Raw genomic sequence first — 23,944 nt, 5'->3', positions numbered from 1 at the left:
ACTGGCGCAGATTTATAATGGGGCGCCTAACAACCAAAACAGCAGCAGCAATAGCAATAGCAATAGCAACAACAAAAGTACTAACAACAACTACAACGAATAGCAAGAAAATTACTTGGCCGTCGATGCGGCGGCTTCAAAGTTGTTTCATTTTTGGTTTTTCGCCTTTTTTCGGTATTTTATTTTATTTCATTTTATTTCATTTTTGGTCTTCTCTCTTTCTTTTTGGTGGCATCATTAAAATGTACAGAGGAGCTCACAATTTTTGAAATTTATTTCATACGCAGCGTGGGAATTGCCCGTCAATTGTATGAAAGGCGCCAAAAAAAGAGTCACACAAAGTATTTTTGTTGTTGCTGCTCTTTTTGCGCATTATAAACGCATTAACTAATGTTGGAATTATAAGACGCCGCGACGCATAAATAAACAATTAAAATTGTTGTTAAGACCACAACACACACACACACACATACACAAATATACTGACAAAATGTCGATAAATGTCGCAAACACAAAGAGAAGCGAGAGAAGCACAAAACATGAGACATAAAACATTGATAAGTGGAACTCATGAGTTTCAATTTGGCCAGTTGACAGTTGACAAAATGCCAAGCGAATATATTTTTTTGTTTTTGGCAAACTAAACTAAAAACTAGCAACAAAATGAAAATATTCAAAATAATATTTGACAACGAAAAGCGATTCTTTTTTGTTGCGTACTCGCAATTTTCTAAGTAGTTAAAATGTTCAAAATAATTATGGATAAATCAGTTGTTGGCTTTCGAATAATCGACAAAAATGTGCCATCAAAATTGTTTGTTATATTTTTGATCACATTTTAAGTAAGCGGTCTGCATGACATTTAAATTATGCGCTAATAAAAACAAATATTAGAAATTTATATGTATTTTGTATTTGAACAACTTTTTCTGCTGACAAATTGTGTGTGCAGATTTTTTCCAAGAAGACTTTTCATTCTTTCTTTTATGACACGTTCCGTTTATAAGAATAATAATAATAATTTCGTTTTTGGGGGAGGGAGAAAATGCTGATTATTAAAAACTATAAAGCTGACAAATGAAAAATACGTGGTTGTATTTAAAGACATTGCTCATACGCACCGTTTGCTATGACTATCTCTCGTCTCGTTTTGTGGGCTAGTGAGAGCGTAGCGCTTTATGGTCTATGAAACGATCAAAATTTCTACGCTTTGGGCTTAATTGCAACTGGCAGAAACCGTAAAACAGTTGGCAAAGCGCCGTTAACTCAGTTTTTTTTTGTTCGCTTTTTTTTGGCTTGTTGTTTCTCTGTCAGTTTGCCAGTAATATTATTTTTTTTTAGTACATGCTGAGGGCACGTGTAATCGCTGAAGTGCAACCATTTGATTTGGCTGCTCGTAAAGATTAAAAGAACTGAGGAGCATTATCAAAAACTTATCAACAAATGCAGTTTTCAAAAGGGGAACTACAAGAAGCTCAAGCTCGAGGCCAAGTAATGCAAATTGAATTGATGTTTGCAGACGTTGTTGCCCTTGCTACAGCAACAGCCACAGCCAGAGTCAAGTCAGGTTAGCTGCATGCCTGAAATTATAGCATAAATAGCCGAAGACTGAGACTCAAGACTGAGAGAGCAACAGGTGCCCAAGAGTTTGCCGCCAGTTGGCAGTTAAGAGTTGCCAGTCAGAGTTGGCAACACGTGCCCAGGGCGATGCTGCCGTGGCTAAATAATTACGTAATAAGTGGTTGGCAGGCAGTCAGGCAACAGGCAGCAGGCAGCAAAGGAGCTGTGGCAACATCCAGCAGCAACAGCAGCAAAACAGGCAACAGGCAATGGACAACAGGCAGCTTGGCCTGTCAGACAAACTATGCCAAGAATTTCATATGAAAGCGCGCGCTGAGTGCCGGCCAAAGAAGAAGTGAAAAGTCTGTTAGCCAGACAGAAAGACAGACAGACATCCAGACAAGACAGGCACTGAGACCAGCCAGGCTGCTGCTGTTAGCCAGATGGATGACCAAGACGAAAGACAGAAGACTAACGACGGACACACAAAACTTGTTGTCTTCTCAATTTTCCAGTCTGACACGTGTGACTAATGCAGAGTTCCAGTTAGTTAACTAATTCTATACTCGCAGTATTTTCATAAAAAATACATTAAATGTGTGTGCAATGTGCATTAATGTTAAAAAGTGCAACTAATATAATGAATTCGTTTATTTACTTTGTTGCAAGGACTTTTTTTGCACTCAAGAAGCTTTATAGGAATTTTCTTAGTTGTTGACTGCTTGACAATTTTTAAATCTCAATTGAACTTATAATATAACAAATTTTATTGCAATTCATACACAAAATATAATATTAACGTTTTAGGTACATTATTTAAATTATAAGGTCATTGTATTTATAATGTGTCCATTTTAATTTTAAATATCAATTCATTAAGTTTATACTCTTGAAAATGATTGAAATAAAAAATAATGTTAGGTGAATTTTGAAATAATAATTATTTTCTTAATTCATTTCCAATAATTTACTTTATAAATATTTTCTGATTATTGTAATTCCACATTATTATTATTTCCCATCTTAATAAAGTTCATTCGCTTACAAAATAATAATACTTGAACTTTCACATTAACATTTTATTGTTTTAATTAGTTGTCAATCAAACAAATGAAGTAATTTTACATTAAAATTTTATTTCATTTTTGTATTTCTAATAACTATTTATCTTATCTTGTGTCATTCAACAATCAAAAATAATACTTGCTGATCTTTTAAGTAATAATTTGTTTACTTCAAATGTTTGCTAATAATAAATACTTAAATTTGTTTTATATATTTTTTAAATTGAAATGTGAATTTATCTCTTACAACATTATTAATGGTTTAGTAAAAGTTCAACACATAAAAAATAATAATTGTTTTACTTTTTAGGTATAACATATTTTTCAACTTTATTTCCAGTATTGCTAAATTTACTTTATAGATTGGTTTTAATTCATGCAAGTCCAATAATGTTAACATTTTTGTTATCTTTACTAATGTAATTCCCATATTAAACTATCTTTCTCAACAAATGTGCGCCTTTTCTTTTGTTTTCGTTATGGCAAATAATGAACTGGTTCCGTATTAGGAAAAATTGCATTAAGCGCAGCAACAATGTTGCATCTAATGCACTGGCAACATGTTGCTAGTATCCACTACGTGTTGATGTTGCGGTCTTTGGTTGCGCTGCAGCAACAAACAAAAGCAACCGCAAATAACAATAACAACAACATTGGCAGCAGCAACCACAACAACACAATCAATAATCGCATCGATAAAGATCGTTAAGCGAAATGTTTTTATTTTCAAAGCGATGACGATGACGACAACAGCGACAACAACAACAACAACGACAATAACAGCAACATCGATGGCAACGACAACTTCGAATGTTTCGCGGCCTCAGTCGCAGTCGACGTCGACAGCAGCAGCAGCAGCGACAGCGACGAGTTGGACAATTGCAACGGCTGCCACATGAGTTATGACGACGTCCTCGTCCAGCTGCGCGTTCGCACGCCACACATGCGCAATGGCAATGGCTCACCTGTCCCCCCCCCCCCCTCTCTCTCTCTCTGTTTGTCCCTCCCTCCGTCTGTCTGTCTGTCTGTTCGACTGGTTGCCACCACGTTGCTGTTGCCGCCCCCTTTTTGCAGTGCGTCTGGCGTGCTGTGCGGTAAATTCGCTTTATGGGCTCCCGACAACAACTTCAACTGCGAATGCGACGACTGCGAATACGACTGCGACTGCGACGTCGACTGCAAACTGCTCTATGCTAATTACGTCATGGGGACGACGCTTCGTACCTAATTTTGCATTGTGGGAACCGAAAACTGGAAATCCAAGACACCCAAGACACATCGCGCAGCGACTTTATTTTTTCTCCTCTCTCTCTCTCTTTCTGCTTCGCGTGTGTGTTTTTTCTTCTCTTTTTTTCTGCAGCCTCCTCCCCTTGTGTCTAGGCATAAACTTGCTTGCATTTTCCAACTGTGGCAATAAAAAAAAAATAGTAAAGAAAAAAATTCTTCACTGCGGCGGCGGCAACAGTTGCTGCTGCTGCTGTTGCTGCTGTGGCTGCTGCTGTTGTTATTTAAGCAAATGTGTCGCAGTCAAAGCCAAAGACGCAGTCAACGGCGACGCAGACGTTGCATATAATGACTTTTTCGAGTTGCAAGTTTTAGCTTTTTATGCTTATGCTTTATGCGCTCGCCTTGGTCAAGCGAAGTTGCACGTTGCAAGTTGTCGAGCTGCTGCTGTTGCTGTGTGTGGCATGCCAGCTACCTGGCAACTTGTTGTTATGAGGCTGCCACAAATAATTTGCTGTGTGAAAATAAATATATTTTGCACTGAGCAACATGTTGCTATCGCAAAGTGTTTTGTGGCTGCGTCCTTGACAGCGGCTCAATTATGTCAGGCATTTGTTGTTGCGCATTCGAAAAGCCACCAAAAATTGCATTTAGACACATTTAAATACCATTTAAATAGCTTGCGCTTGCTGCACAAGGTGAAGCAGTTGCCACTGAGTAGCTCAAACAGCAGCAACCAGCAACCAGCAGCCACAGCAGCAAATTTGTTGCTCGCGGCGATGAATAAAATGCTGCACAAAAATGCTGCTAAAAATGCAACTCCAACTTGAAATTGTCAGCTGCATGTGTGTGTGTGTGTGTGAGTAAAGCTTGGGAACCAAAAACAAAAAAAAAAAACTAAACAGACAAACACGCGCTCAGCTTGCCCCAAAGTGGCAAGTGGCAAAGTGGCCAGTGGCTCGCGCAGCCAGCGGCAATTTTAGCTGATTTTCATTGCTGTCGTTTTTTGTTTTTTGCGTTTGTTTTTTTGGCTTTTTTTATAGCACACGGTCAGCTTGCCGGCCGGCAACAAGCAAAGAGCGAGATAGAGAGAGAACTGCGGATGATTGGCTGCAATTTGCGTGTTTAATAATACACATTTTATATAATTTTCATAAGCGCAAAGTGCAACATATTTGCTGCTGCTGCTGTTGCTGCTGCTGTTCGAACAGCAGTTGCAATTGTTTTGGAATTTCCGCTCGGTGGCAGTGCCAGTGGCGGAAAATCCCACAGAGAGCAAACGCTCACGCCAAGTGACAAAAATTCATCATAAAACCCAAGGTGAAAGGCGCGCGGGGAATTTCCGGTCTATGAAAGATCTGAGGACATGTGGCATGTGATGTTCTCGATTTACCTGTTGCACGTTGAGATTAGAGTTTCGAGTTCGAAAAATTACTTTTTTCCCACGCAGGTAAGAAGTCGAAATCGTTTGTGTTCTATCAATTGCATTAAGAACGCAATTCAAATGTGGCAAATGCGATTAGCCAAAAGAAACGATGGCTGTCAACGATGAAGAAGCTGTCAAGAGATGTTGCTGAAATGCTGCAACAGCAACCACAGCTACTGTATGAATGTTTGCTGTAATTATGATAACTGTGTGCCTGCAGAAAATGTAAGTAACAAACAGAAGTAGGAATCCCCACTCCAAAAGTATAGATATAGAAATGTCCGTCCGTCTGTCCGTCCATCTGTATGAACACCTACATCTCAGAGACTATAAGAGATGGAGATCTAATTCTTTTTTGACAGCATTTGTTATGTTTGCGCGCAGATAAAATTAGTTTCACATTTTTGTTACGCCCACTTCCGCCCCCACAAATTGACAAAATTCGAATAACAAGCGTAATTTTGAAGCTAACGATTACAATTTTGGTACAAACAATAATAATTATAGTATTTATGATTCCTGTAAATTTTGTTGTGATCAAAAAATTTTTAATAAATGCTTTGATATGGGAAAAAACGCTTCCATAGTTGCCTTAGCTGACATTCTAGTATGTTTTGCGTTCTCTGGTATATTTTAAATGGTACTATATGAATATACCAAAAACATAATCTTTGGAACATTTAAGTAAGTCTGAAGTACATTCATTTGGTACTTTTTTGTTTTATTCACAATGGATAGCGGGTATCTCACAATCGGGCACACTTTACTGCAGATTTCTTACTTATTAACATGAAAAAAAGGATAGACTAAGTGGAGAGTTCCATGGAGATGCCAGAGCAGGACAATAGCTGGACAGTAGCTGCTAATATTCGCGCCCAAATATATTGCGTACTTCCTTTTAAAAGCGGCCAAGCGAAGTTCAAAGCGTTTGCGCCGCCAACTCAAATTGCAAAGTTTAAACGGTTAGTTAGTTGAGTTAGTTAGAAACCATTAAGCTTTCCGACTCTAATATCTGTACCATGGGAAACTGAGCAAATGATGCTGCCAAAAACAAAAACATGAAACCGAATCCGAAACCAAACGAAACGAAACGAAACGATTTCTCAAAATAACTCTTCAACTCTCTTCGAAAAATATCAATCAATTTCAATAAGCTGCGTTGTCATTAATCTTGGCCGCGTGCGCAACTGTTGAAGCGTTTTTCAGTATTTTCAGCATTTTCAACACAGCCGCAAGAGCATAAGGTGATGGAGGAGGGGGAAAGGAGAGCAGTTGCAAGGCGAGGGGGCGGAGACGCGTTTAGTGGAGCAAAAGGTGGCCGAGGGCAATGCGTTTATGCGGGCAGAAATTAAACAGCAAGCAAGGCAACAAACAATTAGTGAACAACCGACCAACCGACAACCGACAACAACAAGATGTATCTGTATCTTATCATTTATCTTAGCTGCTGCGCGGCTATTTATTTGGAATGTGCCGCAAGTGCCGCGAAAATTAACGCAAAATCTTGAGGCCAACAACAAAACATGCCAACAAATGCAGAAGAGCATTCGGAATACTTGATGGAGTTTGTAACCACAAATATGGAGAATTAAACATTAAATAAAAGACATTTTAAGTATAAAATGTAAAATTCCAAAAATGTAATGTAATTATAACATCTTCATCAAAGGATCTTGAGGCTTTGAAAATCTCATTATCTTCAAGAAATATATAAAATAAATAAAAATAACTTCAATAAATGAATAGGTTAATACATAAATATTGAACAAAATTCAGATTAGACATAAATAAAAAATATACAAGAAAAAAGCGAAAATAATTATCTCTTCTTGAAGTTTCGAACCACAATAAATTATTTTTTGAATAAGCAAACTTAGTTGAAATAAATATGTTATTTTTATGAAAGGAATTTGAAGAATAATAAACAATATCTTTGAGTCAAAGTATTGTGAACATTTTATGAAGTTTATAAGAGCAGAAACATGCTTTTTCAAAATATAGAAATTCAATTTTATACAACGCTGAAAGTAAAACAGATGCAAATATTATGGAATATTTTACAAATTGTGAGAATTATAATTGTGGAAAAAACAAGAAAATTTCTACTATTTCATAAGTTAGACGAAACTAAGAAGTGTTCTCAAAAAAATAAATGTATTAAGTCGACCTCTTATAACATTTTCGTCAAAGGATCTTCAGATTTTGTAGATCTCATTATGACAATATGAGTTTATAAATGTTTTTCCATTTTTAAAATAATAAATACGTTAATATTTAAGTCTTCAGCAATATTAAAGGTTCTCATAAATAAAAAATATTCACGAAAGAAACGAAAATAATTAGCTCAAAAGAGAACTATATAAAAATGTGAAATACAACAAAACTAACAACATTTTTCATCCGAAAAACAATTAATTGAAAATACAATTTGCCACGAGAAATTTGTTAAATGCTCAATTCTATATAGTTTATATAGGGCTGCCACAAATATAGATCTATTTGTGTGTGTGTAGTGAAGAAATTTTCGTACATTCCAAGAATCGGATGAAAAATGCCCATTCAATGAGTTAAATGCAAAGCATACAGAGTTCGATATTATGCTAAAGAGTGAAAAAAATATGTTCATTATGCTTTGTGAGGGGCGGGAAGCGCCACCTGTGGGGCAGTTGCGCTAACTTTGATATCGCCGACACAGATCTGAATCGGAATAGGAATTGGAATATTGAGCAAATGAACTCAGTCAGAAATGAGTGCCATACGTTTTATGCATTTCACAATCGATATTCGTAGTTGGCAAAGAATGAGAATGTGGATGGATATTATGTCACATCCGCTGCTGGAGAGGCAAGGGAGTGGAGAGGGACTGGGACCATTAAGCTCGAGTGGAACAGTGGATTGCCATTGATATTGGTCGATGCGCCATTAGCGCCACTTGCGTTAGGTGCAACGCGCTTTGCTTCAAGATGCCGCATCTCTGATTTCCAAATGCGAATTACAGACATCATTTGTAGCGGAAAAGGGGAGGGAGGTAAGGGGGAAGACGGAGAGGAAAGTGCACTTAGAGGGAGGCTAACAAGCATAATATTTTTGGCAAGGCGGCGCTGACGATGATGATGAAGGCGACGACATCGACAGCGACGAAAGCGACGTCTTCCTATTCTCGAAATGCTTTTCAGCTGCCCGCCGATCTTGTTGTTGTTGTTGCTGTTGTTGTTGTTGTTGGCGGGGCCAGAAATAGCGTAAAACTCATAAACGTCGACTGGCAGCGGAGGGTGGGTTAGGGGCAGACGGGGAGGGGCTGAGCAGGGCAAGTGGCAGCGAGTGGCGACTCAGTCAACGACGGGCAACGGCAACAGCAACATGCGATGCCATTTGAAAATTTCATTTCATTTCATTTCATTTTGTTTCATTTCGTTTCGTTATAATTTTCTATTTCCCGCATGCCAAACGGCCCCTAGGTGATGCTACCAATGGGGTCCCCTCTCCACCCCCCCTCTCCTGCACTCCCTCCCCCTTTCATGACTGTTGACTACGCGTAGTTGTTCATTTGGTTTGCTGCGTCTAGCGCCGGCATTCATACTTAATTACCAAAAAAAAAAAAAAAAAAAAACAAGTAAGAAAGCTGCAGTTGAGAGTGCTCGACTGTGAGATACTCGCTAGACATTTTTAATGAATGAAAAACAGTGCGGCATTATTCTATAAATATACAAAAATAATATACCGAAAAGATATACCATAGGCCTATACATACTATTACATTCAGAATATACCATAGAGTACAAAATATACCAAATGATCAACAAAAGCAAAAAGATTGGGCACAAAGTTATAATACCTAACAAATATGAAAAATATACTGAAGACTATAATTGGTACATTTATATACTAATACATTAAAGTATACCATAGAGTACATAATATACAAAATGGTCAACCAAAGCAAAAACTATAGTTATAATACCCTTCTACCCCATAAGTAGCGGGTATAAAAAAACAGAAAGAAAACAACGAAAAAAGTCGAAGAATCGTCGCAGTCGCAGTTTGTTGTATCTTCTCTGGCGTGACGCGTACAACAACAACAACAACAACAACAATGTGAAGAAAACAGCGAAAAATCTTCTGACCAGGTAGCCAGAGATGATGAATTGTGGGTGCCGTTGAGTAAGTTTGTCTCTATGCAACGTAGGCGTTGACCTAAATAAATTCTTAGCTGTCTCAGTTGTTGTTGCTGCCATTGTTGTTGTTGCTGTTAAATCGTTTTCCGCTTGTGCAATCGCTTGCTAAACAATTCTAGTGGCGACAAGTGCAACCAGAGTAGAGATACAGAGACACAGAGAGCGAGAGCTTTGCGCGTAATGCGAAACTCACAGTCAAGGTTCAAACAAATGCAATGAAATCTATACTCATAGTTAGATAAAACCACAAATTGATTTTCAATGTTGCAACTTATATGTATGTACAATATAGTATTATATAATGTTGTAAATGGTTAAAAGACAGCGACAGTTGTGCACTGATTGAAGGTGTTGCTGCTGATGCCAGCACAACAGTTTATTGCTTGTTGCTGTTGTTGCGATTGCTTCTGGTATACGCTTGGCGGCATTTCGAGCACTGCCAGTTTGTCTCCGCTTTTAACCAAAACAAACAACCAACATCAACATCGATGCTGCTGCTGCTGCTTCAGCTTCTGCTACTGCTGCTGCTGCTGCTGGTAACGACGAGCACACAAAAGCAAATGATGTTTTATGAGCAGCTAATTTACTTAACACCTCAGCAACAACAGCAACAGCAAGAATAAAGATAAAGCAGACAACAACAACAACAACAACAACAAAATGAAATATCAACTATAATAGCCCGCGCTGAAGAAATAAAACATTTATTTTTTATTTATTTTTCACATGGCCTTTTTTATATTTGGAGTCACATTTTGTTGTTCGTTGGCTTCTTTGGAGTGTTTTTTTTTTCTTTTTGGTGTATTTCATCTTTTCTCGTGTGAGAATTGTGTGAGCTGCGTTGCGTGGGTGCAAATTGGCCAATGTGTGTTTGGACCAGTTAATTCATGAAAATACCGATTCATTCAAGTTCGAAGGCATTTTAATTAGTTTCAAGCAGAGCGTAGAAGCGCTGAAACTCCGTCACCGGTGGCGTATGATTAATATTCGAACCTGGTACAAAAAAAAAAAACTGAAAACCGATTCAGATTGTCGCATCTGTAAAGTGTTGATTGGGTTATTTGTGGTTTCTCATCTAGATTGGCAGATTGCGAGATTGACATTGATTGGCTTGACTTCTCCTCTTTTTTTCGGTTTTGTTTTATGACGATCTTCAGCTCGATCTAGCTGGTGATTGATTTGCTTTATGGCCAACAGCTACCAAAACTATATTGATATGCAAATGCCTTTTTTGCGTATGCTGATGAGTGCGTGGGTGTTTAGCTCTCTCTCTTATATGTATATGCATATATGCTTAATTCGTCTAGTTTAAGTATGCATTTAGTGCATGATTGTTTCATTTTTTGTTTAAGCGAAAGAGATTTACAGTTAACTCGCGGAAGGCAGCTGCGAAAAAAAACGAATAATGTTTTGTGCTGCGTTTGCGAACAGCACAAAGCTCAAAGCAAAATAAATCAATCGGAGCAGACGAAAAAGTAAATATCCTGTCCCTGCAGTCCCCTCTCGAATCTCTTTCTCTCATACCATTTAGTTTGCCATTCATTGGCGATTTCATTCATTAAGCTAAAGCTGGAAGCTGGAAGCTGCAAAGCTGCAAAGGGAAGCGGGGGCAATAAGTAAATAAACACAAAATGAGCTGTGGCTGAGGAGGGGAAAAGGGAAGGGAAGAGTTGATGAAGAAGAGAGAGATGTAGGGAAAAGTTGAGGGGGAAGATATAGGAAGAAGACCTTAGATATAGGGAAGAGTTAAATGAAGCTTGAGAGAAGAGTTGAGTAATATGAAGAATAAATTAAAGAGAGAAGCAACAATTGCAAGCAAAAGAGAGAGGAACAGTTGAGGATAGTAAGATAAACCGAAGAGTTGAGTGGAGAAATAAAGAGATGGAGGCAAGAGATGGAAGAAAGATCTGAGTGGAGCTATAAAGAAAGATTGAGAAAATTTGAGTGGGGAAATATAGAGAAGACTTCGAGTAAAATAAGGAATTAATTGAAGAGAGAGAGAAAGACAAATGTTGCAAGCAGATGTGAGAAGGAAGATATGAAGGCAGAGAGAGGTAGAAGGGTGGGGAAAGAGATAGATGAACCAGAGTCGGGCTATAGAAAAAGATTCAGATGTTTTGAGTGGAGAAATATGGATGAGACCAGAGTGAGGTTTGACGAATGCAAAAGAATTAATTGAGGAGAATAATTGCAAGCAGAAGAAAGAGAGAGCAAAAAGTCAAGAGCAGAAAGAGTGAGTTTGGGACCAAAGATTTGAGGACACAGAGAGAGATCCAGAAGAATTGCTGAGTAAAGAGAGCATATCGAGTTGTCGCGAGGGAACAGCTGATTGCAGCTGATTTCTGTCTGCTGTTGCTGCTGCTGCTGCAAAGGGCGACAGTGTCTCCTCCCCTCTCTCTCTCCCTCCATCTCACTCTCTTGTTGTCTGTGTGTGTGCGCCAGCCATGACGGAAGCCAAAGAAGACGCAGCGGCAGCAGCAGCAAAAAATGAATTAAAAATCTAATTGCGATCGCATTGAAACAAAGCAAAGACGGCAAAAGACAATAAAAATAATAAAGAAGCAAAAAAAAAAGAGGCAACGAAACGCGGCAACTCAAGGCGGGGGATACAAACACACACACACACACACACATACACACACTGAAGTCGGGATCTGTGTGTTGTTGCGCATTTAGTCGCGTTACAGACGCAAACGTCATGAACCGCAACGCAACAATAATTACAACAACAGCAGCAACAACAGCAACAGCAACAACTTAGGGCTGGGTCTGCCAACCGCAAAGGTCGACTGCAGATGCCAACGTTGACGACGTCGACGTCGACGACGATGACGACGACGAAGGCCAGAAGAAATGAGTTTTCAAAAGTTTTTCCAACTTGGGGAGCAGCACAAAATTAATGCGAATTTAATTAAAATGTGCAACTAGCAACAGCAAACGGCAACAATTCTAGAGCTGAGCTTTTCTTGTTGCTGCCCAGCCACCAAATTGTAGAAGAAGCAGCAGGCAGCAACAGCAACAACAGCAACAACAACAGCAACACCAACAACATTCGCCTGGATGCGGACTTGGAACGGAAAATTGCAATCGTCGGCGCATGTGCGACGGCTCCAATGTTGTATGTATGTGAGTGTGAGAGAGTGTTGCTCATGTGTATTGCTCGTGTAAGTTGCTCGTGTGTGTGTGTGTTGCATAAAATTATTTCGGTCTGGTGGATATTAGCAGAGCGTGAAGTTGGCAAATAAGAAATTCAGCATAAAAAAAGGTAAATTTTCATTAAACAGAAACAGCAGCAGCAACAACAACAACAACATCAAGAGCAGCAGCAGCAGCGAAGAAAAATTGGCCAAGAGAGGCGGAAGAGCCTCTGAGTGGGCGGAAAAGAGATAGAATGCATCGATAAGATTGCTGCACAACATTCTTTTGCACAATTTCAATAAAAATGCAAACCTCGAAAGGGATTTCTGCTCGGCAGCCTATCTGTATCGCATCTTTAAAGCAACAACTTTCAAGTATTCCACAAAAATGAGAACAGGAACATAGTGTAAAAAGAAACAATCTTATGTTATCATTAGACAAAGTTGCAGCTCTGAAGATAAAAGTTTTCAAGATCAAAACTTAATATAATAGCTTGAGTGTTAAATAGAAGTCTTAGGCAAATGTTGCAAGATAGATTTGACAATGTAAATGCTGCGTAAACTAGAATAATCTAGATTATGGCATTTATTCTTTGTATAAGTAAATCATTTTGAGGAAGTCTATAAATTCTGATATGTAGATTTGTACATACGTAGTCGAATAAAAGAACTTTTTTTTTAAAACAAATTTAAATGAAAATGTTGTTTAATTTTCAATGAAACATCCAGTTGCCTCTTTATATTTCAACCAACGAAAAATAATAATAATATAATCCTTTGGCAATCAACAATAAATTATAGTTAAATTTCCTATATTAATTTAAGAACTTATAATTTCTTAACTTCCTCTTCGTTTAACTTCTTTTCTTAGTAGGTCTACATCAGCAAGAAATTATGTTTAAAGCAAATGCTCTTTGGAACACCTGAACAAAAATATTGAATATGGTTTTTCATAAGATAGACAAATGTTGTAGAAATGTTTTAAGATAAACTGGCAGTGAAAGAAAGCATCTAATGTAATGATAATAATTATGAATTAGAGAGAACTTTTCTGGTAGATCATTTCGAACTGATTCTGCATATTGAGTTAACATATTATTAAGTATAACGATGTCAGTTTAACCATAAAATGAAAGTCTAAATTATTGTAGAGGTAAAAATTTTAGTTCTAAAATTCATAAAATATAAACCATGTTCAATATTTCTTAGCTGTCATAATAATAATTATTCAGCGAAATGATGATTCGTAGCCACCAAAAACTTTGCAATCATTTCAGATTTCTGAATATTTCGACCTAAATCTTTTCCCCCAACAATACTCTATAATTTCCTTAGATATCTTAAATTAAAGTAAAATGCAAACTCACCATAAGTTTCATTCACAGCCATTTTGACTGACTCGAGCACCGAGTGCGTGACACGAATCGGCTGTCCGAGGATGGAGAAGTTGCCGGGATTCGTTTGCTGCACGAACATCATGTAAGTGACGTCCGAGGATTGCTCGAGATCGTTGCCACGGACCAATCCGCGTGGCAGCAATCGCTCCCTGTAGATGTCGCATTCACCGCTGCCGTTGCGCAATGCGAACTGCAATCGCACCAACGGCGGCAGTTGCAGATCGCGTTGTTGCTTGTACACCTGCAACACTTTCATTGTGGCCGAGAAATTGGCGCGACGATCGGCTGTCATCGATGTGAAGACGCCCATGAAAACGGTGGGCGCTACAAACGCCAGCTGGGCGGGATCACGCGCTGAGCAATAGCGTCCAGATCGACAGCGATTTCGATGCTTTCGCGGATGCTTGCGACGCTGTTGTTGCCGCTGCTGTTGCCTTTGCTGTTGATGTTGCTGTTGCTGCTGGTGTTGTTCCTTCTGCTGTCGCTGCTCTTTGCGTTGCTGCTGCCGCTGGCGGCGATGCTCGCGTTTATCCTGCTGCTGTTGCCTTCGATGGTTGTTGTTAGCACGCTGTTGTCGTTGGCTACCCACGTTGCTGTTGCTGATGTTGCCAAAATCGCGACGATTGCGCGCCGTTTGATCGTTGACTTGGCTGCTCTCTGGCACTTCGTAGGACGCGATGAAATGGCGTGTGATTGCTGCTCTGACTTTGCTATTATAGTTAAAGGCAACATCATCTTGTGGTTGCTGCCGCGCAGCATTGATGTTGCTACTGCTGCTGCTGAGTTGTTGTTGTTGTAGTTGTGGCAACGCATGTCGCCGCGCTTTACTGCTCAACGCAAAGCTCGGATTGCCGTTGTTGTATAATAATTTATTTATTTGACTATTGATTAGCGTATTTGGAACTTGTTGCTGCTGTTGCTGCTGCTGCTGCTGCTGTGCGTCGAATACTGTTGCTGGCCTTAACTTAATGTTGCTAGTGCTAGTGCTACTAAGACTATTGCTTGGCCGGCTAAGCAGCCTACTTAATATATTGTTGTTGTTGTTGTTACTGTTGCTGTTGTTGTCGCTTTCACTGCTCCCACTGCTGCCATTGTCCGCCGCCAGCTGTTGTTGTTGCTGCTGTTGTTGGGGCAATGCAATGTAATAGCTGCTTTCTTCAGCTTCCCATAATGTGTGATGTTGTGTGTTTGTTGCTGTTGCAGCTGCAGCTGTTGCTGTTGCTGTGGCTGTTGCTGTTATCGTCGGCGCACATGTGATCAATAGCAACATGTTGCTGACGTAGATTGCTAGCGATATCAATGGCATTTGTTGCAGTTGCGTTTTTAGACTCCATTTGCGCACATGTTGCGCATACATGGCGTCCTCCAAAGTTGTTGTTGCTGTTGCCCTAGCTTTATTTACAATCCCAAAACTCAACAAATCGAATTGCTGTCGATGTTGCTGCTCTTCTTATTGTGTTTGCTCAAGCTCTCACTTCTTCGTCTTTGTATTTAGTTGCTCCAAATAGTGACCGATGGTTGCTAATGTCTGTTGTGGCTGCTGTTGTCTAATCCTGACAATTGCTGTCGCTGTCGATGCTGCGTCGTCGCTGTGCCTTGTCGTATTTTCGTTTATCCTGCAAATACTTTCGATAGTTTCGTAGCATTTTGAGAGACAGCAGCGAGAGAGAGAGGCGCGAGCGAGCGAGATAGAGAGCGAGCTTGTATGAGTGGGTGTGTGAGTGACAGAGACACAGACTGTGAGAGAGGGTGTGAGATTGTATGTGTATAGTGTATGTGTGTGTGTCAATGTTTGACAATCGCTAGCATAATATTTATAAGCACTTTGAGAACTTTGCTGTCAGCTCTTGTTCTTGTTGTTGTTGCTGTTGCTGTTGCTCTTGTAGTTGCTGCTGTTGTTGCTGCTGGTGACTCATTTTGGCCCGATCGTCTGCTTTGGCAATGCAAAAATGTATACGTATATCTTTAAATAAATAAATTGCTGCTTGTATTCTTTTTGTTGTTATTATTGTTGTTGTTCGTTCGTTGATTCGTTCGCTTTTGCTGTTGTTGCTGCACTTATTTATGTTGCTGTTAGAATTATTTTGTTCGCTGCGTTTCACTTGAGCGCCTTGGAGTCGACGCACTGGCCACGCCCCCCTGCTTAAAAACCTCTGCGTTAGGCGTAGACTTAAGGTCGTCGCGTGGCGTTTGATTTGAAGTTTTGTTGTTGTTGTTGTTTTTGTTTTGTTTTGTGATTTTTGTCGTTGCTGCTGTTTACGCGTTTTTCACGACGTTTTTCACGCGCGCGCGTTTCGTGCGCGTTTCGTTTGGCACGTTCGGCTGCCGTCGGCAATTGCCGATTGGCTGCTTCGTCTCGCGTTCGTGTGATGCGATGCGACGCTTCGTTCGTGTCGCTGTCGCCGTCACAGTGTTGTTGTCGTTGTTGTTGTTGCTGCGCTGTTGCTGCTGCTGTTGTAATTGTAATCCTCGCTGCGCGCGTATCTCACACAGCAGTTCGATATGTGTCTGTGTGTGTGCTTCTTTTCGTAGGCTGGCCAGCCCCCCGATAATGCCTCTAGTGCTTGTCTCGCCGTATACGCGATCTGTCTATATAGACATAGTCGTAGTCGTAGTCGTAGTCGTTGCCTGATTCACTGTCGAGTGTTTTCTGGCACACACATACAAGCGAACACTGTCTCGGTTGTCGCTGATGACGATGGCGATGATGATGATGTTGCTGTTGCTGTTGCTCGTGTTGTTGTTGTTGTTGTTGTTGATATACCAGACACAGACTAACACACTAACACTAATACAGAGACGCGTACGCAACACACACACACCCGACGAACACAACACACACGTTTTCTAATTTTAGACAAAAGTAATTATAAAAGAAAAAAGCAGAGCAGAGTGCGCCGCGTTCAGCTCATACGCATATATCTTCTACTCTGCCTAGATATATCTACAAATATATATATATATCTATATACACGCACACACGCGAATTATAACTGTATCGGTGTGTATGTGTGGATTATATAGAGGATCGTCACAGCAAGTACATATGTTTGTATGTTGGAATATTGCACACGCACACACTAAATCGATCTCGATCGTTTTTTATATAGCAATATATATATAGTATATATGTGCTTGTGCAGACAGACGATGTCAGTTGTTTGCTGGACGGAGGCAGAGACGAAGTTCCCTTTGCGGATTTTCCGTTGCAGTTGCAATTTCTTGTTATTGTTGTGCAAAGTTTTGTTTTCGTCTTCGGATTCTCGTTCGACTTTTTTTTTCTTCTTTTATTCACTTCACTTAACGCCTTACTGGCCTTATCAATGCAACCATCAATTCAATATCAATACGAAATCGAAAGTCCTTTCATGATCTGACGAAATTCACGCGACTTTTTTCCCACTCGCACTTTGCAAATCGAAGTCGAATCGACAATCATAAATTAGTTAGATCTCGTATCGCGTACCGTAATCTTTATCATATATCTTTTTTTAATTCTTTATTTTTTTATCTTTGCACCGATTTAATTCGAAAGCAATTCAAATTCAATTCGAAATCCACAAACACAGGCAGCCTCAGTGTCTCGGTCTGCAGTTTGATTTGACTCAATATAAATTTTTCTTTCTTTTTTTTTATCAATGCTCCTCAGTTTCGGTTTCGATTTTGGTCTCTGAAATTTTTTTTGTATCTTTCGCCGTTTTTGCTTTTTATTTTTGCGGTTTGCCGACACGCGCGTATCTGACCCGTTGCCGTTGAGTGTTTGCCGCGGACTAACGCCAACACGTAATTCGGCACGTAAACGCTTACGTTGCGTTGCATGTCGAACCGCCAACGCATCGTAACCAGACAGCCAACCGACTGTTGAAGATTCTGGTTAACAGCTCATTACTGTAACTATATTTGCGGTGACTGTGCTCAACTGATAATTTTTATACTATTTTTACAATTTTGATTAATCAATTTTTAGTTCATTTCAATTTTTCATTTTTATATTAAGTCAGTCTTTAATTAATAATATTTATTGCAATTAAAGCATCTTTAACACAAACTGTTCACATTTCATGTTAAACTCAAAATGGTCATGTTAAACTCACAATGGCACTGCTAGCATCTGCTTAGGACAAAATGTAAGCGGTTCGAGTTCGATGTCTCGGTTCGATGTTGCACGCTACCAGCCTTATACGTATAAGATCAGATGGCTGCTGCCAAAAATTCAAATGCATTATACAATTTGAATAGAAAGTGCGCGAAATTTGGCGCAAAACAATTTTTATTTATGTTTTTTCCAAACTGTTATTGGCAAACATAACTATGTGACTGATTTAGGGTATTCATTTTTATATTAAATCTTTTGAAAAACACTTTAAGTAATGTGAGCACCAATTGGAATACTACCAATAAAGTATTGGGTCTAGTAATGTTATATAATGCATTAACACTTAGGGGAAGTACCAAGCACATCGACTTGTGATCAAACTTAAACTGTTAGGGGTCAAGTCAAGGGGACTCTTAGTAGTTTTGGTAACTTTGTTTTTAATTAAACAATTTTCATATTAAAATAATAATATTATTTTTGTATTAGATATTATTTGTAATGTCAATTACTTAACCAGCAATTGTAGTATTAGTATTATTTTGTAATGCTAAGAAATTTAATTTTCAACCGATTCCTTTCAGGACTTTTCTATTTTTCCTAAGTAAAAAAGGTTCTATAGTGATGGTATGCAAATGAAATGACAGACAAAAAATAGTATAGAACAAATTATATTTCAAATGAATTATGATGGAAAAATATAATTTTATCACCAACGAACTTACGGCTTCCGATTGCAATAAAAGAAAGTCTGGATTACCACATTGATTAGGAAACTTCCTGACGTAATAAAGCCAAACGATAATTGAGTTATCTTGAAGGTGTTGAACCATTCACTCTGCGATTGCAATTAAATAATTTAGCAAGTGCTACGAGCTATTTATGCGATTTCCCATAAGCGTTGTCAGCAGAGATAAGAAAACTGCAAAAAAGTAGTAATAAACGGAATTAACTTAAATAGATTAGAATTTATAGAAGCTGCAAATTATTGATCAAATACGAAAATTATTAGAATCCCTTTGACTCAGACAGATGACGCATTAATATCTCTAAATGTATGTATGTGTATATATATTAATTTTTTTTTTTTGAGCACTGCAAGTCATCATACTTCTGTTTTTTTGGGTGGCAAGTTAAGAAAGCAGCTAGCTGTGACTTTAATTTGGTTTTAGTTGATGTTATTGTTGCTGCTCAAGTTTGTTGTTGTTTTATGGTTAGCCAACGAAAACGAAAACATTTAGTTGACACACACACACACACTCGTACAGCTAGGCAAAGCGAGTTGGTAACTCGACTTTTTCCCATGATTATTTGCTTTATTGTCAAATGTCAAGCCCAGCAAAACAGCAGCGCGGCAAACAGAAGGAGACCGCGACTCAGGTGGAGTTCGAGAGCTCGAGTTGGAGCTGGAGTTGGAGCTGAAACTGGAAGTCGTGTAAACTTAACGTTTTCTCAATGTGGTTGTTGTTGCTGTTGCTGTTGCTTTTTACCAGTTACCAGTTACCAGTTGCTGCTAATGCTGTTATTGTTGTTATAATTGTTGTTGCCGCTGCCGTTGTTGATGTTGTTGTTGTTGTCAAAACAAAGCTTCCACTTGTTCTACGCAGCGCGCATAACAATAAAAGAGGCAACAGCGGACAGCGGGAAGTGTGTGTATGTGTGTGTGTGAGTGTGGAGCACAAAAGTAGGGGGGGGGAGGGGGAGATATAAAAAGCGTAGCACAAAAAGATGTCGTCGCCCCAAACGGCGCTCTGACAAGTGCGGCAATTGTAAAACAAACCTCATCTCGAAACTCCAACTCAACTCTAGCTCAACCTCAATGTTGTTTGGCACCTGCACCTCAGAGCGTGTGGAGGGCCGGGCCAACAAAAGTGGGCAAAGTCGGCCAAAAGAGGCGTCATTTTAGCCACTCAGCTCAAGGTTGAGAGTTTCTGGCGAATCAGCGATAATAGTCAATCGCAGATAATGCTTATCACACTTCACGTTGATCTAACAAACATATAAACAATCGAGTATCGATGATGTAATTTGCGGTAATTAACAACGGACATAAAAAGGAAAAAGCGTATTTTATTTATTGTCTTTAACAGAAGAAATGTTTTATTTATTTAATGTTTGATGTGAAACATTTTTAACAGCTAAAAGAATTCAAAAATTAGGAACTTCATTTCTTAATTCTATAAGTAGTCTTTGGGATTGTTTTAGAATTCCAATTTAAGAAACAAAAGAAGGAGAAGAACATATAATATGTCCAAAAATATATAAGATTGATACTCAAATAAAGACAGGTTCGCAAAATAATTACTAACGAATAATAATTAAGATTATGATCTATTATTAAACATTATGGAAGCAAATACTTAAAATTAATAATTGTTTTTTTGCTTTTTTCTGTTTTCCTAAAAGGAGTCAAGATTAACTCGGACTGTTCTGCTTAATAATAATAATAATTACTAATTATATTATATTATATTATTATAATAATTAATAAAACAATACTAATAATAATAATAATAATAGTAATAATAATAATAATAATAATAATAATAATAATAATAATAATAATAATAATAATAATAATAATAATAATAATAATAATAATAATAATAATAATAATAATAATAATAATAATAATAATAATAATAATAATAATAATAATAATAATAATAATAATAATAATAATAATAATAATAATAATAATAATAATAATAATAATAACAATAATAATAATAATAATAATAATAATAATAATAATAATAATAATAATAATAATAATAATAATAATAATAATAATAATAATAATAATAATAATAATAATAATAATAATAATAATAATAATAATAATAATAATAATAATAATAATAATAATAATAATAATAATAATAATAATAATAATAATTATAATAATAATTATAATAATAATAATAACACTTGCACCAAATACTTATTTAACTAATTAATTAGGTTTGCAAATTTCTTATCGAATTCTTAGTGAGCAGTAGCAGTCGATGACTCTCTGATTGTTGGCGTACGTGTTTTATGAATGAAATTTGAATGGAATAGGCAATCACGAGTGCAGTCGCCAGTCGCCAGTCTATATAATCTTATCGGTTAAAGGCTAGTATTTTTAGCGTTAGAGTGACGCGAGGTTGCGGAAACGGATGTGGAGCTTCGCTGGGGGGAAAGTGGAAGTGGAAGTGGCAACAGCGTCGTCAGCACCTGTCGTTTTTTGGTGGGCGCAGTTCAAACAGGTAGAAGAAGAAGAAGCAGCCGCAGAAGAAGAAGGTACAAGACGAATGAATGAGTGAGTGCGAGTGTGAGTGCGAGTGTTTGAAAAGCTGCAAAACCAAACAATCAAAGAGCATTGTTTGCCACGCGAGGCTGAGACTGGGAATCAACTAAGAACTGAACTGAAAAAACTCAGCTGAGAGTTTTGCGGAAGTGCAGGAAATACTCCTCGAACTCTCGTGGACCTCAACCTCAAAGTGCGCGCATAAACAAGCTGCTCAATCCCGACACACACACATACACAAATACAGGCCAAATACAGGAGGAAGCAGAGAGCAGGGAACTGAGAACAGAGAACCTGGCACACAGAGCAGACGGCAGAACGATAGACAACGACAAAAGACAAACGACAGCGACAACAGCTGCCAAGCGCAGCGTCATTGCATCATCAACAAACACACACACACACACACACACGGTCACACACTCACACAGTCGCATAGTGAGACACACCAAGAAATTAGAACAACAATAACAACAACAGTCGAACGCACCACTGAAAACCCACAACAATAACAAACATACAAAAACAAATTTTCCAAAAAGCAATTTTCAAATACGGCGACGTCGACTGCGCTGTCAGCGTCAACGTCAGCGTCAAGCGATTTTTATTCTCATTTTTTTTTGGAAAGGAACCAAAGAAAATATGTAATGTAAATTAAATGGCCAAAAGCAAAAACAACAATTCAGTCGAGTTGACGCGATTTGAGTTCTCTTTATTTGTACAGCAAGTGGTTAAAAGCCAAAACAATAACAAAAGCAAAATACCAAAACTACGCAAATGATTGTGTAATTTTCTTAAATGACTTTTCACACAAACACAAACTATAGGAAAAGAATGAGTAGTCAAGTTGAAGGTGTAATTCTTGAGTTGAAAATAAGCTCTAAGCTGAAACTCCTGCATTCAAATGTGAGAAAGAAGTGGTAGAATAACAACTAAACAACAAAAAATTATTGAAAAAAATATTATTCTAATTAAATGAATTAAAAAAAAAAAGAAAATATAAATATAATAATAAAAAAAATAAAATAATAATATAAGTAATTCTCAAAGGTTGATAATAAAGTAAAGTCATATGGAAAAAGTTTCTTGTTTTGTAATTATTAATTCGATTAGATGTCGCTTTGTTTAAAAAGTATTTTTATACCCGCTACCCATAGGGTAGAAAGGTATTATAACTTTGTGCCGACAGGAAATGTATGTAACAGCCGAGACGATATAGCCATGTCCGTCTGTCCGTCTGTGTGTCTGTCCGTCCGTCCGTATGAACACATAGATCTCAGAGACTATAAGAGATAGAGCTATAATTTTTTTCGACAGCATTTGTTATGTTTGCACGCAGATCAAGTTTGTTTCAAATTTTTGCCACGCCCACTTCCGCCCCCGCAAATCAAAAAAATCAAATAACAAGCGTAATTTTAAAGCTAGAGTTACGAATTTTGGTATATACAATAATTAATATAGTAGTTATGATTCCTGAAAATTTGGTTTCAGATAAAAATTGTGGAAGTTATTCAAGAAATACTTTTGTATGGGCAAAAACGCCTACTTACTAGGGGTCTGAGTTGCTTTGGCTGACAATCTGGTATATTGAGCCGCCTATGGTATATTTTGAATGGTGTACTATATCGATATACCAAACATATCATTTGGTATATTTTTAGTATTTTCGGTATATTTTGAAAATGATACCGCAATATTTTGCCTTTATTAAAAATGGGTAGCGGGTATCTCACAGTCGAGCACACTCGACTGTAACATTCTTACTTGTTTCACTTAAAGCGGAAACTCTTTTAATAAATAAATAAAAGTTAAAAAATAATAACTGATAGTAATTTTTATACTTACGTTAAATAATCTTATACTAATATTCTTGTTATATTCAACATCTATCATAAGTATAATAACTATAATAATTGTAAAAATATTAAGTGGAGTTTCAGAATTAACTTTTTCAACATTAAATGAGCAATAACGTAAAAAATTTGGATTCAGGTCTATGAGAGTAAGAGATGCCTTTAAAAATAAATATTTGTCGAGCTACCAAAAATAAACAGAATTTATTTAATTCATTAAACAAAATTAATTGGAACATGAATACAATTTTAAAGGTATTTCGATTTAGTTCACAATTATTTAAATGCTTAAATTGGACAAGAATTAATTGCATTTTTATTTAATTTTTTTAATAGTTAAAGAACTAAAGAAACTTCGCTAATTATAAAAAATCTATAACAATGCATTTTTTGTAAAAAATTAGCATTTCGCTTTAATATTATTTGAAAGCGTTAATGAAATCTGTATTTTACTGACTTTATATTCGATTATTACTATATTTCTTATTTTTTATAATAGGTCACTTTATATGCCTGAAATATTAAGTATAATAACTATTTGAACCCTTACTAAATAAAATAAAGATATTTTGTTTGTAAGCAGTTTAAAATTACTAAGGAAACCCGCTAGTTATGTAATAAATCTATTTGGACACTTTCTAGTCGACGATAAGGTTCCTCATGATAGTGATTAAATAATGATATCATTTTGGATCTTAGTCATCAATCCGTACAATTAAAAAT

The 23,944-nt window shown here is 37.5% G+C and overlaps 1 protein-coding gene across 4 annotated transcripts in view; it reads right to left on the bottom strand.

The window, feature by feature from the left end:
- LOC117569646 (protein vein) overlaps window positions 1–17,108 on the bottom strand; it is a 44,194-nt gene extending 27,086 nt beyond the window's left edge. For all 4 annotated transcript variants that reach the window (XM_034250887.2, XM_034250890.2, XM_034250888.2 and 1 more), the window contains exon 1: window positions 13,954–17,108. In XM_034250887.2, coding sequence (XP_034106778.1) covers window positions 13,954–15,340 — 1,387 coding nt within the window. In that variant the 5' untranslated portion in view covers window positions 15,341–17,108. The remainder of the gene's footprint in view (window positions 1–13,953) is intronic.
- Between the last annotated feature and the right edge of the window lie 6,836 nt (window positions 17,109–23,944).

The sequence above is a fragment of the Drosophila albomicans genome, chromosome 3, assembly GCF_009650485.2.
Source record: "Drosophila albomicans strain 15112-1751.03 chromosome 3, ASM965048v2, whole genome shotgun sequence".
Classification (NCBI taxonomy): Eukaryota; Metazoa; Arthropoda; class Insecta; order Diptera; family Drosophilidae; genus Drosophila; species Drosophila albomicans.
Note: the sequence above shows the minus strand (reverse complement) of the source record. Positions and strands in the feature narration are given on the sequence as shown.